Here is a 23891-nt window from a genome sequence, read left to right on the forward strand (position 1 = left end):
GGCGCTGAAGCTATTATCCGTGGGTTGGAGCCTTTCCGCCCTTAAAAGGAGAGCTTCCGCCCTCAGTCAATTATCCGGGGGGACACATCCGCCCGACGTTAAAACTTTCCCTTTTGCGTAGGTAGCCGGGCTGCGGGTGCCGAGGCTCCTTGAGGTGGCTCTAGCCCGCTTCCGCCCTTACTGAGGCCCCGGTACGCGACCGAGGTGGGCATGACGTCACTGCGGGTCGCCATTTTGCATTCCCTATCAAACTTTTTTTTTTCCCTCCAAAACAGAGATGTGGGGTTATGATGGGCAAACCAACCCTCATCCCACCCCCCCACCTCCCCCAACCCCGTCACTTTAGGACTGTGGTCCAGAAATATCGCTTTTCAGCGAATGGGGACTCTTTTCTCCTTTTTACAGGATATTAATCTAATGACCACAGCAGGTCCTGGCTGAGCCAAGACTTCCTTCAAGGTAGCTAGTTTCTTAACGAAGTTGGGGAGGCCTAGCTGGTGCTGCGAGAATGAAACCATTCGCGTTTCTGTTCACTCGCCTGAGCGTCAGCTCACCGGGATAATTTTTTTAACATGCAAAAAAAAATAATTGTTTATAAAATCTACATACTAAGCCTTACACAATAAAGCTGTAATTCTCCAAGACTCGTCAGGGTTCCTGGCCTTTTGATTACATTCTGGTATAAAGTGACATAGTACTTCCAGCCTTGCCCTCTTCTTTTCTTATACTTCCACCCCCACCACCCCCACCCCCGCCACCCTTCCGCTGATTTTGTTTTCCAGTTTATATCTGATGTTAACTAGCACCATGGCTGTCACAACCGGGCCAGCTCCCATCCTGGTCCACTAGGGTACAGTGAGGAGGTCTCTATATGGGGACGGAAACCAGTCCAGAGCCTGACAGGCTCCCACCATGCTGGAGAAGCAACTCAAAGCCCATAGCCTAATAGTGGTATTAGTAAGAAAGCTTTTGGAGGCTGTTGTCCTTCCTAACTCACATATTCGTGACTGTTGTCAATGCCACAAGGCAGCGTTTTAATGAAAGATTTTTCAGCCACCTGATTTGGGCCAAAAGTGTGAAGAAGGAGAAGATGAAATCTCAGGTTTAGTGGTAGGATGCAGTAGTTGGATCTAGAAGACTTCACTCCAAGTGTCTTGCCCCCGGATATGGTAAACTTCTGTGCTTATGTCCTGCTCTGTAAAATGGAGACTAGTAGTACCTACCTCATAGAGTTCTTGCAATGATTGTGAGTGAATCCTTTAGTAGATTCTGGTTCTAATACCTGTGGTGAAGACAGGGCTGTCAGGGCATTTTCAGTGATTGATGAAGAGCAGGGGGATAAAAGTATTCAGAAGCTAGCAGACATTGACAGATTTCGTCTCAGGTAATACATTCATTAGACTCACACTGCAGATTGAGAGGTATTGGATGCCTCAATACCCAAGAGACCAGCTGAGCCCAAAACTTAAGTAGGCATGATTTCATGGACTACCCACATTCTTCTTGATAATGAGCATGGTTGCCCAGCAGTATACAGAAGACAGCCATGTTAGTCAATGTTAGAGCTTTGTCAACCTTTTCAGTGCTTAAAGGCTTTTAATATCCCAAAATGAACCTTGGAGGCTAACTAGTCTTGGACGCCTCTCAGTGAACACTGGTTGGCAGTAAAGCCAGGGCTGAAAAGTTGGTTTCCTGACCACTTCTACTTCTCAGCACGACTGTCCTGCATTGTTACTCAGTTCTGGTTATGGCTTCCACCATTGCAAACCTATGGATACGGATAACAAATGTCTGCACACACTGTGCCAGCTGGAATTAGCACTGAGCCTGGTGATGCTCAGGCAGGAGTATAGGCCCTTTCAAGAGAGCACGCTTCCATTTCTTTTAATGGGGAGCTTAGTGGTTTTATTAACACGATTGAAATCTTCTTGCTCTCATAATATGTAGGCATTGCAGGCCACAAATAAGATTTTAGAAACCCTCATAAACTGGGAATTCCTGGGTGGCTCAGCGGTTTAGCACCTGCATTCAGCCCAGGGCATGATCCTGGAGTCCCACATCAGGCTCCCTGCATGGAGCCTGCTTCCCCCTCTGCCTGTGTCTCTGCCTCTCATGAATATATAAAATCTTAAAAAAGAAAGAAATCCTCATAAACCAAGATCTCACTTGGAAGTACCAAAGCTTTCCCTTCCACATTTGGGGATACACACATAGAGCCTCATCAAACAGCATTCATTCTTCACATACACACATTCTAGTGTAAATCCTTGAACATCTCCCCAGGTATCTTCTTCCCATGCTCGCTCACATCAGCAGCTCCACTGCCTCTGATCCTTTTACACGAATTTATTTCTATACAAGGTTCTAAAAACACCCCTTGGTTTGTACATAAGTTTTTTTTTTCTTCATTTTAAATTGCTTTATAACAACTGGTTTCCTGATTTTTTTTTTTCATTTTCTCTTTTCTCTGAAATCTGCCATGATTTAAAAATAAGGACAAAAGGAAATAAAAATGCTGTTGGCCAGACGACAGGGTGGAGAAAAACAAAAAGGACAAAAAGTAAAACATCAAATATGAAAATTCTCAGAGATAATGCATTTATAAACACAGAAATGGTTACAACAAAGATGGCCGTGATGAGTGGGTATATATATATATATTTATATATATATTTATATATAAATCCGTGTCCAGCAACTGACCGTGGCACCTAGGGAGCTAAGTCCAGTCCTTGTGTTTGCCCTGAACTCTCCCTTCTCTGCAACACCCCTTGTTTTGGGCTTTCATAAAGAACACAAAACTCCCATAGCTCCTCTGGCTTTGGGATTGGGAGACTGAGTATAGGGTTTTGGCTGGCAGAGAAGGGGAGAGGCTCCAAGGAAAACGATAACCCACATTTCTAAGCCACCCTTGACCATTTTGGGGATCTCCGGCCCCTTGGGGACCACATCTCAGCCCTTGCCCCTTTACAAATAAAGGGGGTCTGACCCCCACCCCGATCTCCCTCTTCCAGCAGTAGGTAGGAAGTGAAGAGACCACAAGGGGAAGACAGCTCCCGGGGGTCGGGGCATTTGAAAAACCTCTGTTCTTTTGCAGGCAAGAATAGAATGGGAAGCCGGTTGCATCTAGGGCTCCCTTCTCTCAGAGATCAGGGAGGTCGAGCCTCTACTCTTCCACCAGCCCCAACTTTGAGGATTATGAGGGTAACGAGAGGGTAAGTGCCCACACTGGAAAAGTTTCTATGAGGTCATAGCAAATCCCTCCCCTGAGCACCAACCCCCAATTTTGAAAAGCTATGCTTGGAAGGGGAGGCTGCTGGACTACACTAGCAGCTCATTATTCCTTTGCCAATCAGGAGGGCTGATGTTCCTTTTGAAGAAGAGGTGAGAATAAGCATGGTATCCTGTGTAGGAAGGCCGTGCTTGAGGCCCAAGGAGATGGAGCCGAGGCCTGTCAAGGAAGAAGACTTTTCCCACCGAGAGAAGTTGGAGAAAGAAGGGACCAGAACTTCTTTCCCCTCTTCCCAGTGGGTGGCAGCACAGGTCTTTACGAGCTGGCCAGGTGCTCCACCTGGATGGTGCTGGTGGTGACAGTGAGGCAGATGTCCTTATGATGCTCCGCCGTCTTATAGGGTGTCAGGTCAAAGGAACACTGGGGTGGAGGGTTGGGGTTGCTGTCCCCGCCACCCCCACCCTGGGGGGCTGCCCCAGGGGACTGGAAGTGTGGTGGCTGTGGCTGTTGCTGCTGCTGCTGCTGTGATGCTTGGGAGGCCTGGGCCTGGGCCTGAGCTTGAGCCTGAGCCTGAGCCTGGGCCTGGGCCTGAGCCTGGGCCTGGGCCTGGGCCTGGGCCTGAGCCTGGGCCTGGGCCTGGGCCTGGGCCACTGCTGCCGCCGCTGCCGCTGCCTGCACTTGTTGCTGGAGATCGGGAGGGTTGTGTTTGCGCATATGTTTCATAAGGTACGTTTCCTGAGGGAGATGTTGAAAAAGAGTTGAAGGATGAAAGAGAAGCAGAGGTTACTTATAATACATCTATAAATACAACCATACTCCTTTCTACAAGGACATTGCGGAGCCGTGGGCAAGTTCTCCTCGGGAGCCTCTATCAGTGCTCACTATCGGGCAGGAAGGCGAGGGAGACTGTTAGGGACACGGTGGGCATTCACCGGCATGGGGAAAGCGGTCAGTGCCTCAAAGATAAGTGGTCTTACCACCTTTTCCTGGAGTCTAATGGAAAACTTCTAACTGAAATCCTTCTCTCCAAATTGCAAGTCACTCTATTTTACCTCATGTTTAAGTAAAATTAAGAATCCTTGCTTAGCAATCTTTCTCTGTGGGCTTGAGGGATCAGGCACCCCCTAAATTCCTCAGCTACAGATCTAGTTAACTTCTTCATTGATGCTGGGAAGTTGGCGCGAGGGCGCTCGCATGTTCAAGGCGACAGCTCTTTATCTGAGATGACGGGGCAAAGACTGTAGTCTTACAGGCCGATGGGGAAGTAAAGGGAAGCACTGAGCACTCACCGACGTATATGCCCGACTACAGATAGTGCAGGTGTACACCTTGGCATGCTTCACCGTATGCGTAGACAGGTGCACCTCTAGGGAGGCTGCGTCCGTGTACGCCCGGTGACAGTTGTGGCACTTGAAGGGTTTATCTTTGTTGTGCTGCCGTCTGTGGGACTGGAAAAATGAGGAGAAATCAGGATGAGTGCAATGGATTCATCCTTCCTGCCTCTGTGACCGTAATGCCAGAGCCCTGAACTGGGTGTCAGCCTCCCAGGTTCTCTTTCCATCCGGAGGCTTTCAATAAAACTGGAGGAGGTACAGGCTATCTCCTGCAGCACACTCCAGGATCATGAAAAGTGAGAAGGATGGACATGCTGGCCCCACTAGCCCAGTGGTTCCCAAAGTAAAGCCTGGGGACACACTAGGGAATACCAAGACTTTTCCACAGGGCCCCCAAAGTCAAAATGGTTCCCCAAATGAGTATAGTAAGACCATGTTTGCCTTTTTGTTCTCACTCTCTCACATCTCTACAGAGATTACATGACATGTAATGTCGCAAAGACTGAGCGCAGCAGGTAGGAGCATCTAGCTGTCTTCTCGTAGGCTAAACATTAAAAATGTGCAACATGTAAAATGATGCCAGGGCACCTGGGTGGCACAGTCTGTTGACCATCCGCCCTGATTTCAGCTCAGGTCATGATCTCAGGGTTGTGAGACAGAGCCCTGTGAAATTGAGCCCTGCTTTGGGCTCCTCGCTGAGCATGGAGCCAGCTTAAGAGTTTCTCTCTGCCCCTCCTCAACCCTGCTTGTGCACACAGTCCCTTAAAAACAAAACAAAACAAAACAGCCATTCTTTCAATTTTTTAGTGGAGGAGTATATTAGGAAATATGTTATACACGTTAGTGTGCAATGGGTTTGTAATTTTTAATTGAATTACTAAATATTTTTTCAAGTTTTTCAGTTTCACGTTCTCTGTGTAGACAGACATTATACACATCAACAAAAACTCTCTGCGCTTCCCAGTAATTAAGAGTGTAAAAGGGTCCTGAAAAAGTTTGCGAACCACTGTGCTGGTCAGATGGCACTCTGACCCAAATCTTTGATACGAGGCCCCAGTGTGGAAGGTAAAACATTTACCTGCAGATTGGACAGCTGTGTGAAGGCTTTCTCACAGCCTGGATGTGCACATTTGTATGGTCTGTCACCGGTGTGGATTCTGCAGGGGATGAGAACAGAAGAAAGGGAAAGGATGTCAGCAAGGCCACTCAGGGATTAATTCCTTAACAGACCTCCTCCAGGTCATGCCTGTCCTCCTACAGGAGCACAAGCTGGCTTTCCAGGAGGTCCCAGCCTCAGCATATTTCTCAAGAGGATCATGCCATGGGGCCTGATCCCTGCTCACTGCCTCCATCACTCAGCTCGAGCTGGGCTCCTCTGCTGGGGGAGGAGGGACTGATGGGTTGGCAGCCAAGAGACAGGCAGTCCAAACTATGGCAGACAAGTCAACTCCTATAGTAGCTGTCCTTAATGATGTTCAGAAACATTAGGTAAACACATGGGTAAGGAAAAAGAAACACAGAACACTTCTTCCTTGGCCCCCACCATACAACCGAAACCTATTCCCTCAACCTTGAACACCGCTTCCAGAAAAAGTTCTGGTATCAAAGAACAAAGTTATGCTAATTATGGAGAGTAGCAGTGATATTAATACTCATGGAAACTCCTTGGGGGATTTTCCCAGTCCAGTCTCCTAATGCCTAGTTTAGTACTAGTTTGACCTCTTTCCCAAACACGACAGGGCCCTCCACTGAGATGAGCCAAGGACTTGAGGGTCTGCAGACACCTGTTCCTCATCAGGGACACTTCAGAACCATTTTTGCAACCAGGTGCTTTTCTGGACCTCCAGTATAAAATCTTGGAAACCTCACGGGATGCATCTCTTTGTGAGGAAAGCCCGACTTCTCCTCTTCGCAAAGCAGGATGTCTGGCCACTTTGAGGGGAATCACCACATCCAGAAGCAACCACGTGAGAAGGCTTCTGACCAGTAGTAAATCTAGACTCCAGCTCAACTTGAGCAACCGTTGAAGGACATCATCAACTCTTCCAGTTGGCTGGTGCACTTCCTCCTAGTCACTCCAGATTCGTGGGACAAGCAGTGCGCATCCTTATTGAGCGTGAGCCTTTTCATTTTGTTTGCCAGTTCCCTGTGACCGTTTCAGATGTGTTTTGTTTTATTCTCTACTCCTGTCATCCTTGGAGCCTTGCTTGATCCTGTTGGTGTCACCAGGCCGGTACCCAGCTAAAGTCTGATTGTATCTCCTATTTATAGCTGGTGCCCTAAGGGCCAGAGGTATGGTCTTCTCCAATCAAATGCCCTTGCTTTGGTGTAAAGAAGAAACTCTTGCCAAGATGTGTGTGTTGGTATTTTCAGGGAGAGTAATGAAGGCAGAAGTTGCCTCTGCTCCAGGTGAGCTGAGTCTCTTCCTCCCATGGATCAGGGAATGTCATACAGTCATTGTATCTCCCCTGTGCTGCTTATGCCCCAGAAAGGTTCTCTCTGAGCGTCCGCTTCTTCAGGGTGGTTGTTGCTTCTTCTTCTCCCAGATGCCAGTCGTATTCTCCTCCAGCCAGGTCTCTCCCCCGCCCCCCGCATGCGGGTTGTTGTGTATGTCCGGGGCGGGGGGTGGGGAGGGCATGCCAGCGGGGGCGGGGGCAGTAGCCCGCCACTCTCCCTTACCGTGTGTGCTGCTGGAGGTGGGAGAGCTGGCGGAAGGCCTTCTGGCAGTAGGAACAGTTGTAGGGCTTGGCCCCCGAGTGGATTCGGAGGTGCTGGGCCAGGTAGGAGGTGTTGGCGAAGGTCTTGGAGCAGTGCGGGCACTTGTGGGGCTTGATGGTCTCCGTGTGCATCTTGGAGTGGATCCTGCCGGAGAGGAGAGGAGAGGAGGGAAGGGGGGAGGAGGAAGCGGTTCGACACCATGGGCTCAGCTCTCTGCTGGGTGAAATGATGTTGCTTGACGGATGAGAGCACCCCCTCCTCCCTCCTCCCAAACACACTCCGGCCTGGAGAGGCTAATGACGAGGACACCCAGATCTATGTTGCTGCTGCTCTTGTCGGTGGCTAGGATGGCAGTGAGATGGTGAAGAACTGCGACCCCTGGCTCCTGGTAACCTTAACAATTCCAGTCTTGTCAACCCTCGGCTTTGTCCTAAGGTCACACAAACTCACCACAGATACCCTGCTTCCAAATAGTAATTTGAACAAAGGCCAATACCGCCTGCTCCCCATGGACCTGAGGTTGAATGCACACCTTGGCTCTGACCTGAAGCAGAGAGTATAAGCAGGGCCTGCTCTGCAGAAGATTTCCAAACACAGACACAGAGAGAAACCACAAAAACTGTTCCAGACCTTGGGATTGGAGAACACACTTTCCCAGGCCCCCGCAAGCTGCTAAAATACACACAGTTTATTTCTTACAGACAGTAACAAGAGTGGACTGAGGCTCCCCGAGGGCAAAGTCAAAAGGGAAAAAAGAAACCAGGAGGAGAGTAGGCTCAGGCGACGTGGCCTCGGGGACGGGGCTCGCAGCTGGGTGGCAGGGCAAAACCAAGAGCAGCCTTACCGGGTGTGCTGCTGGAGGTGGGAGAGCTGGCGGAAGGATTTCTCACAGAAGTTACAGCTGTAGGGCTTAGCCCCTGAGTGGATTCGGATGTGCTGGGCCAGATAGGAGCTGTTGGCGAAGGTCTTGGAGCAGTGCGGGCACTTGTGGGGCTTGGTCTCGGTGTGTGACTTGGAGTGGATCTGCATCTCCGACTTTGAGTAGAATGTCAGGGAGCACATCCGGCACCTGGGCCAAGTGAGGGCAGCGGTTACAACTTTCCCACTGGCAGGCAGCTGCTGCACCCGCCCCTCCACTTCCACAGAAGCCAGCCTATCTGATCTCTTTCTTACTGCAACAATGCCGTAAGGCCCCTACCAGGAGCATCTGTTCTACTTCTCTTTATAGTCTAAGTGTCTATATAGACCTACACAATACAAATATTCAATACACATTTGAATGATCTGACTCCCTCAGTGTGTACAGAAACAAAACTCCAACCAGAAAAGACAGCTAAATCTTATTATCAGCTCTAGGCTCAGGCGGATTTTGTCAGGCCAGGAATATCAACTAACTTCTGCTTTCCTTCTGCCTAGAACTTGATTTCAGACTTTGAAAAGGCTCCTTTCCTCGACTTCCTGTGTATAAAGTACATCCCTTGGGTAGTTCTCAAGTTCCTGAGATGATAATGAGGACAAACTGACTATATTCCCCAGAAGAACTTCTCTCCTATCTTTCACGTAATTATCCTCTTAGATTCTCTCTTACTTCCTTTCTGCCAATGATTTCTAGAGGTATGGGGGTACAGGATAGGAATTATTTGGAGGGCCTTTTCCAAATCATGTGTGTGTAGCCTCCACCCTGGATCTGGTGTTCCACCGACCACCTCCACCCTCGAGTCCCTTGCTAATCAACCACTACCGCAAAGAGCCAAGGTAAGTGTTGGGAGTGAGCCATAGCCCTCAAAGATTTAGAAGGAAAAGACTTGTGAAACACTGAGCTTCCATGCTGAACCTTTCCTCTTTCCTAGCACATGGAGCCAATGGCAGCGCTCTGGGTTGACATCCATAGCAGCTGATACACTTTCACCCATCACCTGAGTGGGCAATCCTTCCTGTTCTGACATTGCCCAAGAATATCAAATAAGGAGGCCTCTGAGCGAGATAAGCCACAACTATTCAGACTTTATCAAGTAGGAGTTATCTGTGTTGAAGCTGGAATGCTCTCGTTCCTGAACAACTCTGCAGTGCACCTTGTGAGCTAGTAGGAAGGGCAACACCTGGAAGCCAGGCAACTGGGGAAAAAGTCCCTCTGCTCTGGTTCCTCTCCAACTGGGCTGGGACAGTGGGGGGTGATGATTTCGGCTTTTTTCTGGTCCCAGGAGAATTTTTAGAGGATAACGGAGATTATCCTCTGGACTAAAAAGAACTCTGTGCTTCTCAAAGAAAGAAAAAAAGACTACATTATTCGGGGGTATGATCTCTATATTAATGTTGTCATGAAAATTCTAGTCATGGAGGTCAATTTCTATTTCTCTGGGTACTTGAAAACTCTGAAAGAAATCTGATTCCCAGTTACCAATTCCTGGCTGTTGTCTGGCATGCCCAACCATTATATGGGAGGTCAGAGGTTCTGTTTATAGTCAGTAAAGTCCAAAGGACACCGCCAATGGAAGTTCCGACACCTGGGCTCTATTCAGGGCTCAGTGGCAAGCTTGCTCCTCAATCTAGACCTCAATTTTCTGGTCTGTAAAATGGAGAGATAAATAAATATTTGCCCCTAGAAGGGACAACAAACACCCAGCACAGTCAAAGGGAAGCCGAATGTTCTCTAATAAGAAAACTGCACTAATATTAACGGTACCAGTGCCAATGGATGAGCTCAGGCTACTATACGTTCCACTGAGGTTAGAAACTGGACACAGGGGGATCCCTGGGTGGCGCAGCGGATTGGCGCCTGCCTTTGGCCCAGGGCCCGATCCTGGAGACCCGGGTTCGAATCCCACATCAGGCTCCCGGTGCATGGAGCCTGCTTCTCCCTCTGCCTGTGTCTCTGCCTCTCTCTCTCTCTCTGTGACTATCATAAATAAATAAATAAATAAAAATTAAAAAAAAAAAAAAAGAAACTGGACACATTGTCACTAGGAGGGGAACATTACTAAAGTTACAAGATAATTTCCCTTGGTTGCTAAAATTTCTCCCACAAGTGGAACAACATTCATTTTAACTGGAACAAAAGCTCATAGTTTGTGTGTAAGTGTGGAACACACAACTGTACCTTTAACGTGAAATTAACAATACAAGAAAAAATAACTCTCTTTACCCAAGTTTTCAACTAGAGAAGAATCCGCAAAAAACTGAAATTCACAATGGACAGGAGCTGTCTCACAAGGTAGAAGATTTAGCAGTGATGATCATAATAATGATAGTAATAGTTGCCATTTGTTGTGTGGATACTGCCAGCACCCACAGGCCAGTTAGGTGCTTTAGACACATTGTTTCCACTCCTCACAACAACCTGGCAAGTATTATCCCTGGCTTACAGAAAGGAACCCCAAGGCTCAGAAAGGTTAAGTAATTTGCCAAAGGGCAAACACTTATTCACTACAAAGCTATGACTCTAACCTAATTTGAGATTCCTCACACTAGAGGTAGTCAAGGAGAGGCAGACTCATCTGTCAGAATGTCCAGAAGACTAAAACTAGAGAGAAGGGGATAGCTTAGGTGACTATTAAAGTATTTCCAACTCTGAAATCCTATGAAGCCAGATAAAAGAGCAGAGGTCCTTTAATTTGAAGTGTTGGGTGGATGGAAAGAAATCTGATTTAGGAGCACTGTGGCAGTGAGCAGTTAGCAGGACACAGAAAAGCTACCACCCCATATCACTAGGTGCACAATGCCAGAGGGCCATTCACATCCAACACAAGAATACGGCCCCTTTGGGGGCACGCATTGCAATGGCCCTGTTTACAATAAGAACTGTTTTCCCGAAGATATTAAAAAATAATTTCAGATACTCTTATTTTCCCTCCAAAAAATATTTCCAAATGATAAATTGGGGCCATGACTGATCTTCCCATTTGAAAGATGGGATCAAAGAGCTAGAAATAAGTTACTTGTCTAGACTAATAGAACCCAAGTCCAACAATACCCAGTCAAATGCACTGACCACAGGAATGGACGTGGTTGACCCAAACGTGCAGAGAAATAGGTTTTGTTTTGTTTTGTTTTTGTATGTGATTAAAAAGTATCCTTAAGAACTTCAGGGTTTTGAGTTTCTGAAGAAATTCCATTCACCAAGAATATAATGAGGTGCCCTTAATTTCAGAGTTCTCCTTAGTCACCTGGGGGCATGGGGCCAGTCAACAATCCCCAAAACACTGAAGGTATAGAAAATGCTATCAGGGCTTCCTTCCAATTGTATATTCACGTTTCTGCCCACAGACACGGTTTGGGAAGTCCAGAGATAGCTTTAATGTGGGTCCAAAAAATATACAACCAAAACAAAAACAAACCCTTGGCAGAATCAGAGGACCCTGATCCATGTGCAAAGCTCCATAGGGGTCAGAGAACTAGCCCATTACTCTTACAAGAAATTTTCTAGAGGAGGTGTATCTCTGTGTCACAATGACCTCACTGTAAGCAAATACATAAAAAATCCAAATTTCTACAAAGCAAAGGGATTTTCGTTTTATGAAGTGATGTATAAAAGGTGCTTTTAAATGAAATCAAAATTGTCAGGTACCTTTATAAAATGGTATGATGCAAACATTTTCCAGGAACACTTTTATTGTATAAAATGGGATACACCTATAATAATAAAGCTGCAATGAACTTTCAGATTAGGAGCTGGAACTCTGTGGTGCTTGATACTTTCTGCATAGCAACACTCCCCTCGTTTTCACTTACAAGTAGGAATTTAAATACTCTGTGGTCTTGGCTACTCTCCACAGTAGAAGTGTATGACACAGAAATAAACGCTAAATGACGATTTCTTTTGTAGTTCCCAACATTTCAAATCTCAGCTGATAGGTACTCCTACCAAATGGGAGGCATAAACAGAATTCTCCCCATTTTACAGATGAGGAAACTGAGGCCCAGAGAGGGGGGAAAGGACTTGCCCAGGGTCACACAGCAAGTTGGTGGTGGAGCCGGGGACTGAATCCATGAGCCCAAGGCTCTGTCCATTTCCTGTGCCGCAGTTCCCTTCGCTCCTAAAATGGGAACAACATTGCCCATCTCGGTACACTAAGGACAGACCCAGTCTCCCAGCCATGCACCTCTGCCCCTGTCTGCATCACAGCTGTGACCGTGGTTATCCCACTCTCTAACCTGGCACCAGACTTCCCAATCCCACTAGGGCCCTTGATAGTTTTTCAAGGGGATTAAAAGACTTCCAACTTTCAAAGGGCAGGGAGTTTGCTTCTGCAATTCTTTCTGTATCGCACCACATGCAAATATAACACTTTTTGGCAATGGACAACTTAAAGGAAGTGGAGAAACAAAATGACTTTCATGAATTAGAAAGTGAGCAAACAGGAATTTATAAGCATACAGTCCAAGGTGGGGGGGTGATATCCTGTTCCTCCCATCTTTTTATATAGACCCCTCCCATCATACCAACCATGCAGGGTCAGGCAGTCTCACTGCTCAAATATGGCCCAAGACCAGTAGATGGCACACAGGTTAAGGTTAGGGGCTTATCAGAACAGTGTCTTAGAAAAAATAGCAATCTAAAATGTAGAAAGCACAAAGGAGCTGGAGACAGAGTCTAAAACCCAGTCTAAAGCCTTATCATAAGGAAGAAACTCCATTAGGTCATTCAAAAATTAGTCAATGCTGACAACCCCAAAAAGGAAGGTGTAAAATGGGTCTGTATCCTGGGGAAGAGTCATTAGAGAAGTGTTATTCCTACTAGGAATAAGCTCTACCTTCCTACCCCACAACAGAACACCTGACATGCAAGTGGATCTGAGGTGGGAAGCTGTCAGTATAGAGCCTGATTAGGGGTAAGACACAAAGGGGATAGGTAAGCTGAGACAGTGATCCTCACCCCTTGCTGCCCTGGCTCTGATCCTTACCTATAGGTTTTGCCGTCTTTCTGATGGTCATCATCATCCTCAGGGGAGAGGACATAAGGATCATTCATCTCAGGCAGCCCTGATTCCAGCATCCGCTTCTTCTTCCGGCCCCGAGGGGGCTTAGGAGCCACATTGCCACCTCCACCACCACCTCCGCCTCCTTCCTCTGTTAGGGTTGATGCTACCTTCTTGGAGAGGTCAGGGACCACCTGCAGGGCTTGTGAGCCAGGGGGAAGAGCTGAGACAATCATGGGAGCCGAAATGGGGAAGGTCTGAGCTGATGAAGCTGTGGTCACAAGGGAGCCTGAGGGGGACGTGATTACCAAACCAGGACCTAGGATTGGGAGAAAAAGGAGATGGCGTCATGTTGTCTGGTCCTGATCCTATTTAATTTCCCCCAGATCGTTGTCTAATTAACCCCTCACCACCGCTCCCCCAGCCCAGAGTATAGAGGAAACCCCAAACCCTGTAGAAAAATAATGGTCTCCTAACCCCTGTCCCCACCCCACCCCCAGTAACAGTGAGATTTACCCCTTGATTGACTCCCTTCTCTTCTCCACCTCTGAGAACAGGAGACTCCTTGATTCAGAGAAGGAAAGAATGTCACCTCCTCAAAGGCAGGGACCGCATCTTCTACTTCTTTGTATCCCCCACAATGCCTAGCGCATTGCTAGGCACACAGTAGGCACTTAATAAAAATGTGATTGAGTAATCAAACACATATCCCACTCCCCATGTCCTTGGAGCCCTCCAGCCTGGGGTACTGATCATGGAAGATCAACACCTCAGATTGGAGAAGAGCAGAGTGGCTCACCAGCAGTCATCAGTCCTGTAGACGGCACAGGGACCACGGTGATATTCTGGGTAACGGACGCCTGGCTATGTGGGGTCAGCTGGTCTGACTTGGACTCTGTGTCCATACTGATGCCTGAGGGCAGGGACACTGAGGCAGGCACTGTCAGCAGGGTGGGGTAGTGGGGTGGAGCCAGCCCACAGCCCTTCTCTGGCAGCAGCTGATCCTTCATTTTGTTGATGAACATCGTGTTCTCAATCTAAAAGAAATGGAAAGGGGAGGCAAGCGACCACCTAAGAAAGTCTGATTCCGTCTGCTCCCTAAGCACTGTGCATTGTTGGTCCTTCTTGGCAGTCAAGGAGGGAATGGTTAGTATCTCTGTCTTCCAGAGAGAAGCCAAGAGAGAAATGCTATAATTCTCAGTGATGGGGGACCCTGGTGAAACGGCCGGTGATTTATCTTGCTTTAGTGTCCGCAATAATAGAATTTACTACTCAGAATTGAAAAAAGCACATGATAGGGAGGAGCAAACACAAACACCACCTACCTGTCCTGAGACTGTGGGGATAGAAGGCCAGAAGTACGGGTTAGAATTGAAGTGAGATTCTTCCATTCTACCTGAAGAAAAAAAGACAGACCATATCATATTCAGGAATAAATCTGAAGCAGTGATGATCTCGGGATCTACCATATTAGTCCTGGAAAGCCACTCAGCCTGAAATCCAACAGAGCCTACTATGTAAGATGCTAGTGAAAGAACTTCTACACATCTCACTTACCCACAGAATGTCTCCTGTAACCCAAAGAAACAGACTTGGTACTGTTACTTTCCTTTGGTGACAAAAAAAGAAACTAGGGTCACGAACAGGGAAGGGATATACCCAAGGTCATATAAAGTAAATCACCAGCTGACTTAAAAACAGCCAGGGGACCTATTCTTGCTCTTTTCCTTTATCCTTCAAATCCATCTTCCTTGAAATAAAACATTTTAAGATTTCCAATGGACAAATGTACAGTTCTCGGCAGCAAAAAGGTTCTAGGCCAAGAACACAAAATGCCCAAGAGAACTGAAGAGTGAAATTGGCAGGAATCACAATCAAGGTATTTTTCTGAGTAAGAGATGATACCTGGGGACCATGCCCCACCAATCCCATTAAGGTTTAAGAACATCCGGGCAGTCCTGGTGGCGCAGCGGTTTAGCGCCACCTGCTGCCCGGGGTGTGATCCTGGAGACCGGGGATCGAGTCCCGCATCAGGCTCCCTGCATGGAGCCTTCTTCTCCGCCTCTCTCTGTCTCTATGAATACATAAAATCTTAAAAAAAAAAAAAAAAAAAAAGGGTTTAAGAACATCCATGCTGCTACACTGGGTACTATACATGCCGAGCTGAGCAGTGAGAATCTGGAATTACCAGTTTAAAAAAGTGTTCTAGCTCCAGGAGTAGCAGCAGCACCCCAGATTTCTACTTACAGGGATTCCGAATAGGGACGAGAGCCGGCCAGAACACATACACAGTACTAGACTCTTGCTTTGTGATTCTCAAACACAATGCTTCTGAGAGTCCAAGTTCTCCTCTGTATGTAGATGATAATTAAGCTTACAACTTTGGGAGGGAGGAATAAGCAAGAAAAGTAATCCCTCAGAATCATGTTGTAAGCCACAGATGGGTACAGAATCTAGGCATCCCATCATTTTCCCATTCATTTCTCCTAGCAAGGTCGTATGTTAATTGCAGGTATTCAAGAGTGACGTCCCCAAATCCTGGATCCAGAGAAATCCAGCACAGCAGAAGGCAGGTAAAGAGGGAGCATGAGAGGGAGCAGTGAGGATGTGCTGGAGGCAGATACCAGAGCCACTAAGTACCAGAGGGTACCCTGGGCAGAGAAACCAGTTTCAAAATAGGTTAAGGAAATTAGGAAAGATCTGTAGCAAAGGACAAACAGTAGGGCCATCACTCTAAATGTAACCCTATTCCTTCTTCTCAAGAAATCTCATCACATTTTTTGCTCTATTAAACAGCATTCTTAATTTTCATAAAGCCTATAAAGGCAAGGAGAACTGAATTGCAGCCTACTCTTTCCTAAAAAGTAACAAAGGGAAAGGAGAGGAATGCACCAAATCTGTGACTACAACGTCACACAAGTAAGACTCAATATTAACTGACTCGAGAATCAGCCACAGGCAAATCCTGCTCCCCAACTTATAAAAAACATCAGAACAGTCTCCAAGACAGGTACTAACCTTTTCTTTCCAGCACTAACTTTATAAAGGGGCCTCAGGTCCTTCTTAGGCAACAGAAATCAAGAGATGATCAGATCACAGTTTTTAAAGGGGATCCAAACTTGCCAAGCCTTCTGGGAAGCAGGGATCACATCCTGGACCTACCTACCATCTCTAACACAGAGCTCCTCACCCAGAATGCAATTCCATATTTAATGAACAGAATGACAGTTGGCTGTCTACATGCAGATTTTAAGTACAATGCTAGGGGCTCAACCCATAATCTACAACCCCTATCTGTCTAACCTTCTAGTCAAGAGAAATGACACAGTGGTGGCCTATGGTGGGAATGAAGTAGAGAATTAGGCTGGAGAATAAAGAAAGGAGGGTCTAATTATAATTTCTCCCTAGAGTCAAGGAAGTAAACACATTAGGGATGTGAAAATTTAGGAGTGAGGAACTGAAAGCCTGAAAATAAGAATGTCTTCAGATAGGGTTCCTAAGCATGATGCCCCTCCCCGCCAATAAAGATTAGATCCATTCATATCGTCCTACAAGTGGCTCAGGTGAAACACTTTCTGAAATAGCCCCCATGGGTTCTTACAAAGGAGGCACACAAAGTGATGTGGAGGACAGGACAAGGTCCCCACCACCAACACCATTAACATCTATTAAGTCCTCATTGTGTTCAGGGCACTGTTCTAAGCCCTTCTAAGTATTTCGCCACTATTCCATCATTTAATCCCCACAGCAACTCCATGAAGTAGGGACTGGGATCCTCATGTTTCAAAGGAGGAAACTGAAATCCCAGAGTCAAAGAGTAAATATCTGAGCATGGATCTGAATGCAGATACCAAAGAGCAAGTTAAGACCGGGGGTTCTACAAGAGACCAAAACCCAACAACTTAAGTATACACTCTCTGATACTGTGGCTTAATGCATCAATTAAAATTACAACATTTCCAGGAATGGACCATATGTTTCTGAGATAGTTCTCAATAAATGTTTCCAAAAAATGAAATTTTGTTAACAGCAAAAGTGCAGTTAAAGATGATATTCTCTGCCCACAACCTGGGAGACCTCACTTGGCCACCAGGTAATTGATTTTAGAACAACAGAATCAAAGTAAAAAGGCCAGATCATCCAAGGGGGTACACTTAGAATAAAAGGCCCCTCCATTTCCCTGTATATCCAGTTTATCACTCTGCTTTGGTTCTTTTCAAGATTTTATTTATTTATTCATGAGAGACACACACAGAGAGAGGCAGAGACTTAGGCAGAGAGAGAAGCAGGTTCCATGCAGGGAGCCCGATGTGGGACTCAGTCCCGGGACTCCAGGATCGTGCCCTGGGCAGACGCTTAACCACTGAGCCACCCAGGCTCCCACTCTGCGCTGAAGATCAGAATCACAGCTGGTCCCAAGACACAGTAATAAATGCGCCTTGTGGGCGTCCAATAAATATGCCCACCCAAGAGAAGGGGGTACATGGAGAGTTCTGCTCACTCAACTAGAAGCAATTATTTCCCTGCAAAATGACACCTATATGCCAAACTACTGTTCTGCAAAGGCTGACTTCAATCTCTATATCCCTGAAATGAGATCAAATGGAGAGTCAAGAAGGAAGGCTCCTGCCAGCATACAAGGTAAACAGTGCCCCCTGGAGTTGTGCAACAGGGTGCTTCTGGTGCCAGATCTCTCAATACCTCTTTACTGTCCATTAACCTAGTAACTTTCTATGTTTCATGGAGGGATTCTCCTCAAATCATCCCGATGTCCAAGTAGGCACATAACCAATATTCTTAAAACCGGAGCCCAATGACATTATGGGGAAACCTCATTTCTACAGAGTACCGGTTTTGATGATTATGCCAATAGATCAACGATAATAAAAAGAATTGGTTTACCCTGGATTGGGAAGGAAGTAGGTGGCTTTTATTACAGATTCAAAGAGCAGGAAAGATGGAAAAACATAGTAAGTAGAAAGAAGATTGCTGGCAGATTGAAAACCTGGGTTCTAATTTCAACTTTACCATCCCACAGCCACTCTGTTAATAAAAAGGAAAGTTTGCTATAATTAGGTTGAACAGTGTTTTTCTCTCAAGAGGGTCAAAGCACTACACATTTCTTTCCCAGTCTCAAAAGAAATCTTGGAAGCACTGAGGAGGTGAAGAAAAAAGACAATATTAAGTAACACCCACAGAACATTTAGTAGGACTTGAACTCCTGTACCAAAGCTTTGTCCATCTGTCCATCCTTCCATACTGCTACCAGCCATCCAGGAACAAAGTTGTCAGTGCCTGCACCATGTGGTTTTCACAGACATGGCAAAAGACCACAATCTCTTTCCTGGTACTTACTGCATTTTTAAAAATTATTTTTTCAGATAAAGCCCGACTTTTCCTCAGGAAAGCAATATTCTCTTAACGCAACAAGTCTTTAGAAAATCATGAAAAACTTGTGCCAACCAAGTGTAGTAGCTGGAGAATGAACCTAGAAATCAAGACTTCTGGAATCTAATTCTGGGTCCCACATCAGTGGTTGACTCTGAGTAATTTACTATTCTACTAAGTTTCTATTTGAGTAGAGAGAGAATGGAGGAGAATAAACCCCTTAAAACAAATTCATAAGGCATATGGTGATGGGAGGCAGCTCAAAAAAGAAAAAGAATAAAATGCTTCAAGTGCTCCCGAAATGAAGAGAGTTAGGGAAATACTTCCATGTGCCGAGGACTACTAGCGACAATTACTGACAATTACGTAAAGACCACATAATTACAAAGGTACTACCAAAAGTACCAGATCTATAGCCTCCAGCTTAGTAATCATCAACTGGAAGCACTAACAATAAGAGATTCAAAGAACAATCAAGTCAAACTCAACTACAGAAAAGAACTTGACCCACAGACTTCAGACACTCTACAGTAAAAAACTGCTCCAAAATGCACAATTGCAGAAAGGCTGCGATATTAGCTAAGGATTTGAAATGAAGAGACAGAACCATTTTTTTTTTCTCAGTAAGATAACAAAATCTTTTTCCTCAACTTCTAAGGGTATTCAGGAAGGGCCATCCCAATATAATCTGTGGCCTTCCTACCATTTGCGAACTCAGAACAGGTTTATCCCAATCCTCCTGGGAAAGATCATCACACCATGCCCAAACACACCCACAGGACCACTGTCACCACACAGTTTGCAATATGAGCCAGCAACTTCTACCCTGGGTACCGCTGGACCATGGTACCCAGTACCCTGTGGGAAGAAAAGCAAAGTGGTTCCTCTGTCCTGCCCATTCCACTACAAATGATGGATCTGGGAAATACAAGACCCCCCAAAAAAGTGGGCAGGGGAAAGGCGGTGGGGCAGTTACAGATGAGGAAATGTGCACTTAATATTTAATTATCAACTTGGCTCAGAAATCGATGGGGAATAAGTTTTATAAACCAGACTGGAATCAGTTATTACAAGACACCTCTAGGATTAGAGACTCTGAACTCAAACTCTGGTGGATCTCACATTGTCATTTCTAGACTACCTAAAATTCTACCACCATCAAACTTCATATTTTGAATTCTTCCAGACCTACTTCTGAAGTTCACTCCATACAATTTTATCCACTTGCCTTCAAAGCACCCACAGATGAAATTTGTTTTGTATTCCTTTCCTGAAAATTTCACCCTGACACATCAAACTGAAATAACCCTTTGTCACAGATTTAACTAACTCAACAGGTCCACTTGATACTAAGAATATAAACCCCACTCTAAACTCAACTCTGCTTGTTCCAAACACAGGAAAGCAATTCCATAAGCTAGACCACAAAGACTATACTGGCCACTGGGGCCCATTTGTCCCCAGAGCAGAATAAATTCCTCCTTTGGACACAGTGCAACTCTATTTAGTGACTTCACTTGGGCATTTCATAAATCATTTCTGAATACTAGTGGGAAGGGAAAGTGATGGGGATACAGTGCTAACTTTATACACAAAAACTTCCTGGGTATCTTCAAGAATTAATCTTCCTCTCACAGCAAACACCAGTATTACAATTGCTATTACTAGAAGGACTCTGTCACATTGTCACCCAAGAAGCCCATTTAATTATGACCCCTTCTCCTCCCAAACCAGAAAAGCCATTAACCCAAAATTGTCTTACCCTCTCTCTCTCTTCCTCCTGTCGTCTTATTCCTTCTCCTTTCCAGGGCTCCTGAACTTTCTGTAAACAAATCGTCTGGGTTACAGGGGCCAGTAAGGGTGCAGCCACCAGAGAACTGCGGAGAACCTCAGGAATTCTTTCCACTGTCAGCAGTCAGTCTGGAAGGCAGGCAGACCCCGAACCAACAATCCAAAGGTGCAATGGTATGGTAAGGAGTGCAGTGCCACCCACTATGTGGATACAAGAGAAATAAATCCAATTCCCAGGAACTAAGGTGAACTCTAACACCCGTGTTTGGGTTCCACTCCTGGGCTGAGATACTGGCTCTTCTTTCTTCCCCAGGGCCACAGGTCACCAGGGGTCAGAGAAGAGAAGAGGTGGAGGAAGAGATGGGCCCCTGCCCTCTGAGGACTGGCTCAGAAGGCAAAGCTGAAGGCCAGGGGGGATGCACAAGCCCTTGTGTCAGGCACAGTGCCAGTTCAGGCCCGGCCACTTCCTCTGGCCTCCCCCCACTTGTGCGAGGACTTCGCCCCTGCCTACCCAAGGCCTTGCGCCAAGAAGTACCTCCCTCAGCCTGCACAGGGGTCTATCTATTGGAGACCCCAGCTGTCCCCCCAAAACCTTCGCTCCCCCGAGACAGCCCCCGGGAGCCTTCCCCTGATGTCGCCCCCCACCCCTTCCTGAAAGACCCTTCTTTGGGACGTCCCTCCTTCCCCTCCAGGGAGCTAAACTCTGCCACCCACCAGACAGACACCCGCCCCCTAAACCCCCCCATTCCTCCCCATCGCCCGCTCCTCCACAACCACTTCCGGTTCCGGGACGGACACACATACAGTCACACCGTGGACCCCCCCTCCACGCCCCCCCCCAAGGAAAAGGGGAGGGGGGAGGAGTAGAGAGCTTGGCGCGCGCCGGCTGCAGCGGCGCGAGACTCACCCGGCGGCGACGGCTGCGGCGGCGCCAGAGCCTGAGCCAGAGCGCGGGAGGGGCGGCGTTTGCTGGGAAAGGAGGGAGCCGAGTGGGGCGGGAGGACCAGCAGGGGGCGAGGGGAGGGGGGAGAGCGCGAGGCGGAGCGCGCGGGCACGCACTTTCGGCGCGAGACAGACCCACACACTCACACGCACGGAATGCGCGCGAGACACCCGCAGGGCGGGGGCGCGAGGCAGTGGGTGGCCCCCCTCCCTCCCTCCTCTAACTCACCCGGAAGTGGTGCTGCAGCTCGTGCTCCCGAGAACCCCGATCCCTCCACGCCCCCTCCCTCCCTCCCTCCCTCCCTCCCCCCAACAGACTCGGAGTAGAGCTGCGGCGGAGAGAAGGCGGGAGCGCCGGAAACGAAAAGGGGGGGAGGGAGGGAAATGGCAATGCAGGGGGGGCGGTAATGTGGAAAGGGAGGGAGGGAATGCAAAGGTCGAGTCACTTCCGGGAGCGGCAGAGCACATCCGGCGCTGCCAGCGCTCTGGGAGTCTCAGGGCGGAAGTTACGAAAAGTAGGGGCGGAAGTGGCTTCTGCGGGGACGCGAGAGAGCCTTGTGTGGATGTGACGTCACAACGGAAGCGGAGGCGGATTCCGCTAAGGGCAGAAACTGAACCTTCAGAAGTGCTGTCCCGGGCTTCCGGAAGGGACTTCTGGGGAAGTGGGAGGGTGGAAGCCGACAGGTTTATGAATTATGCATCAGGTACGAGAGGCGCTAGGGAGGTAGGGAGGTAGGGGTTCTTAAATGACGGTGGGTCCGTTTCCCTTCTCTCAGTGTAAAATAGACTAATAGACTGATGTAGGAAGTTGCCATTATTTTTCGTTTTGTTCTCAAGAATGTCTCAGTGCTTTGAATTGCGGGAAGGGATGAGGATGTGTCAGTTGTTTTCTGTGGTCCCTCAGTAGGGGCTCAGGCCCGCCAGAGTAACTGATGACCTCTCCCTGACCACACCAGTGCTCTTGACCTTCGGTCTCTATGTTCTTGTTGCCCTCCACCCCCCAGTCTCTATCTCCTCACCTTGCTCTACCTTTAAATACAGCACTCATCACCCCCTGATAGATCGTTTGCTGTTCACCTCTTCCTGCTGGAATATCGGCTCCATGAGGGCAAGCGCTTTGAGTTGTTCACCCCCGTATCCTCAGAGCCTGGCATTTAGTAAGTGGTCAGGAAACGTTTGTTCCATAAATGAACACGATATGAACTCTTTTCAGGAAGCCTTACGGGATTGCTCGAATGCATAACGATTTCTTTCTCTGAATTTCCACAGCATTTAGTCTGTACCTTTTGTTGCTCTTTTAACTATTTCATATATTTGACTCTTCAGCAAACTTGTCAGTTCCTCAGAGAAGAAACAGTCTCGTACATGGCATCCTTCCCACTGCTTTGCTGAGTGCATAGTAGACGGTGCATAAATACATGCTTTTGAGTAAATGAATGCTGCCTTCACCGTGATCTGGCCAGGATCCCCTGAGCTGAGCTCTATTTTGGCTGAAGCAGAATTGAAGTCCCCCCTACTAACAGTAATAGCCCTTTGCTTAGAAAAGAAAATAAGTCAAATAAAAATAAATTTATTTTTAATTATCTACTTTATGGATAATGAAAATTAGACTCTGAAGATTTAAATGGTCCTTTTTTTTTTTCTCCAAAATCACAGCAAGGAAGTACCAAGGACGCCTAAAAATAGTTAAGTTAAATGTTTAAATAGAAGATAGGTATCTTTGGTTTGTCATTATAGTTTGTATCTTTTTTTTAGAAAGTGCCTACTGTCTCAATCACACTTTGGGGCTCTGTACTCAGTCTGTGTTAACTGAGGAGCAACAGTTGGCAGGATAAGATCTTAAGGGCTCAGATGTGACCAGACCTACTTGCTGTATGGGTTAGAATTGCTAATTCCAGAAACGTCAATTTTGGAGGCTGAGATAGAGAAGTGAGAGCAAAATCATAATAATCACTCTTAAGTCCTGGTTCTCCTCTTGTTCTTTTCCTATTTTCATTAACAGGTACTCGCTGAGCCTCCGTGTCTCCAACTGTCAGCCAGGCTTCTGCCCTTGCTATAAGAAGCCAGATTTTAAAGTGCTTTGAACTCCTTAGAGAAGAGCTTTAGAGATAAATGTGGGGCGTAGGGGGAGGAGGGCTGTTAATTTTAGCCTGGGGTTTTCCAGCTGGCACACTGTTTCCATCTTGAATCACTTCCACACCCTGAGCTCTGCCTGGGAGATCCCTCCTCCTGGGGGCTTCCCCATTTCCTGGTTTGGTCTGAGCCATAATGGTAAGCATTCCAGAAAAATGGGCTGAGTCATTTGATGCACAGCTCAGGAGGCAAAGAAAGCATAGTGATGAGAGATACTGGTCCCAGTGGTGCTTGTGATGTGTGGCTTCCAAGAACCAAAAAGGTCATATGGCCATAGTTTGTGTTCTTGGTCTGTCACTAAGCAGTGACTCTGCTCTACCACTTGCTACCTTCAAGGACCTCCAAAGGCCCCATAGTCTGTTTCAACTTCATGAAAGATAAAAGTTAGGATCTGTTCCCCAGGGCCTCCCAACTCATCCTGATTATCCTGACAATGTA

At 47.0% G+C, this 23891-nt stretch overlaps 1 protein-coding gene across 10 annotated transcripts; it reads right to left on the bottom strand.

Annotated features, from left to right (window-relative positions):
- Window positions 1-2577: 2577 nt before the first annotated feature.
- On the bottom strand, window positions 2578-21596 carry ZNF384 (zinc finger protein 384). Of its 10 annotated transcripts, none has more exons than XM_055315520.1 (13): window positions 21550-21596; window positions 21286-21347; window positions 20350-20507; window positions 14525-14595; window positions 13999-14236; window positions 13716-13763; window positions 13185-13518; window positions 12225-12317; window positions 8129-8353; window positions 7246-7428; window positions 5645-5723; window positions 4522-4680; window positions 2578-3967 (listed from the first exon to the last, which is right to left on the bottom strand). In XM_055315520.1, the coding sequence occupies exons 4-13, from the start codon at window positions 14588-14590 to the stop codon at window positions 3548-3550; spliced, it is 1845 nt and encodes a 614-aa protein (XP_055171495.1). In that variant the 5' UTR covers window positions 14591-14595; window positions 20350-20507; window positions 21286-21347; window positions 21550-21596; the 3' UTR covers window positions 2578-3547. The 10 variants fall into 10 exon arrangements, with proteins under 10 accessions (XP_055171495.1, XP_055171494.1, XP_055171496.1 ...); XM_055315519.1 differs by having other exon boundaries at window positions 20350-20409; window positions 21550-21590; XM_055315521.1 differs by lacking the exon at window positions 21286-21347 and having other exon boundaries at window positions 20350-20409; window positions 21550-21584.
- Between the last annotated feature and the right edge of the window lie 2295 nt (window positions 21597-23891).

Source organism: Nyctereutes procyonoides, unplaced genomic scaffold (genome assembly GCF_905146905.1).
Source record: "Nyctereutes procyonoides isolate TBG_1078 unplaced genomic scaffold, NYPRO_anot_genome, whole genome shotgun sequence".
Lineage (NCBI taxonomy): Eukaryota > Metazoa > Chordata > Mammalia > Carnivora > Canidae > Nyctereutes > Nyctereutes procyonoides.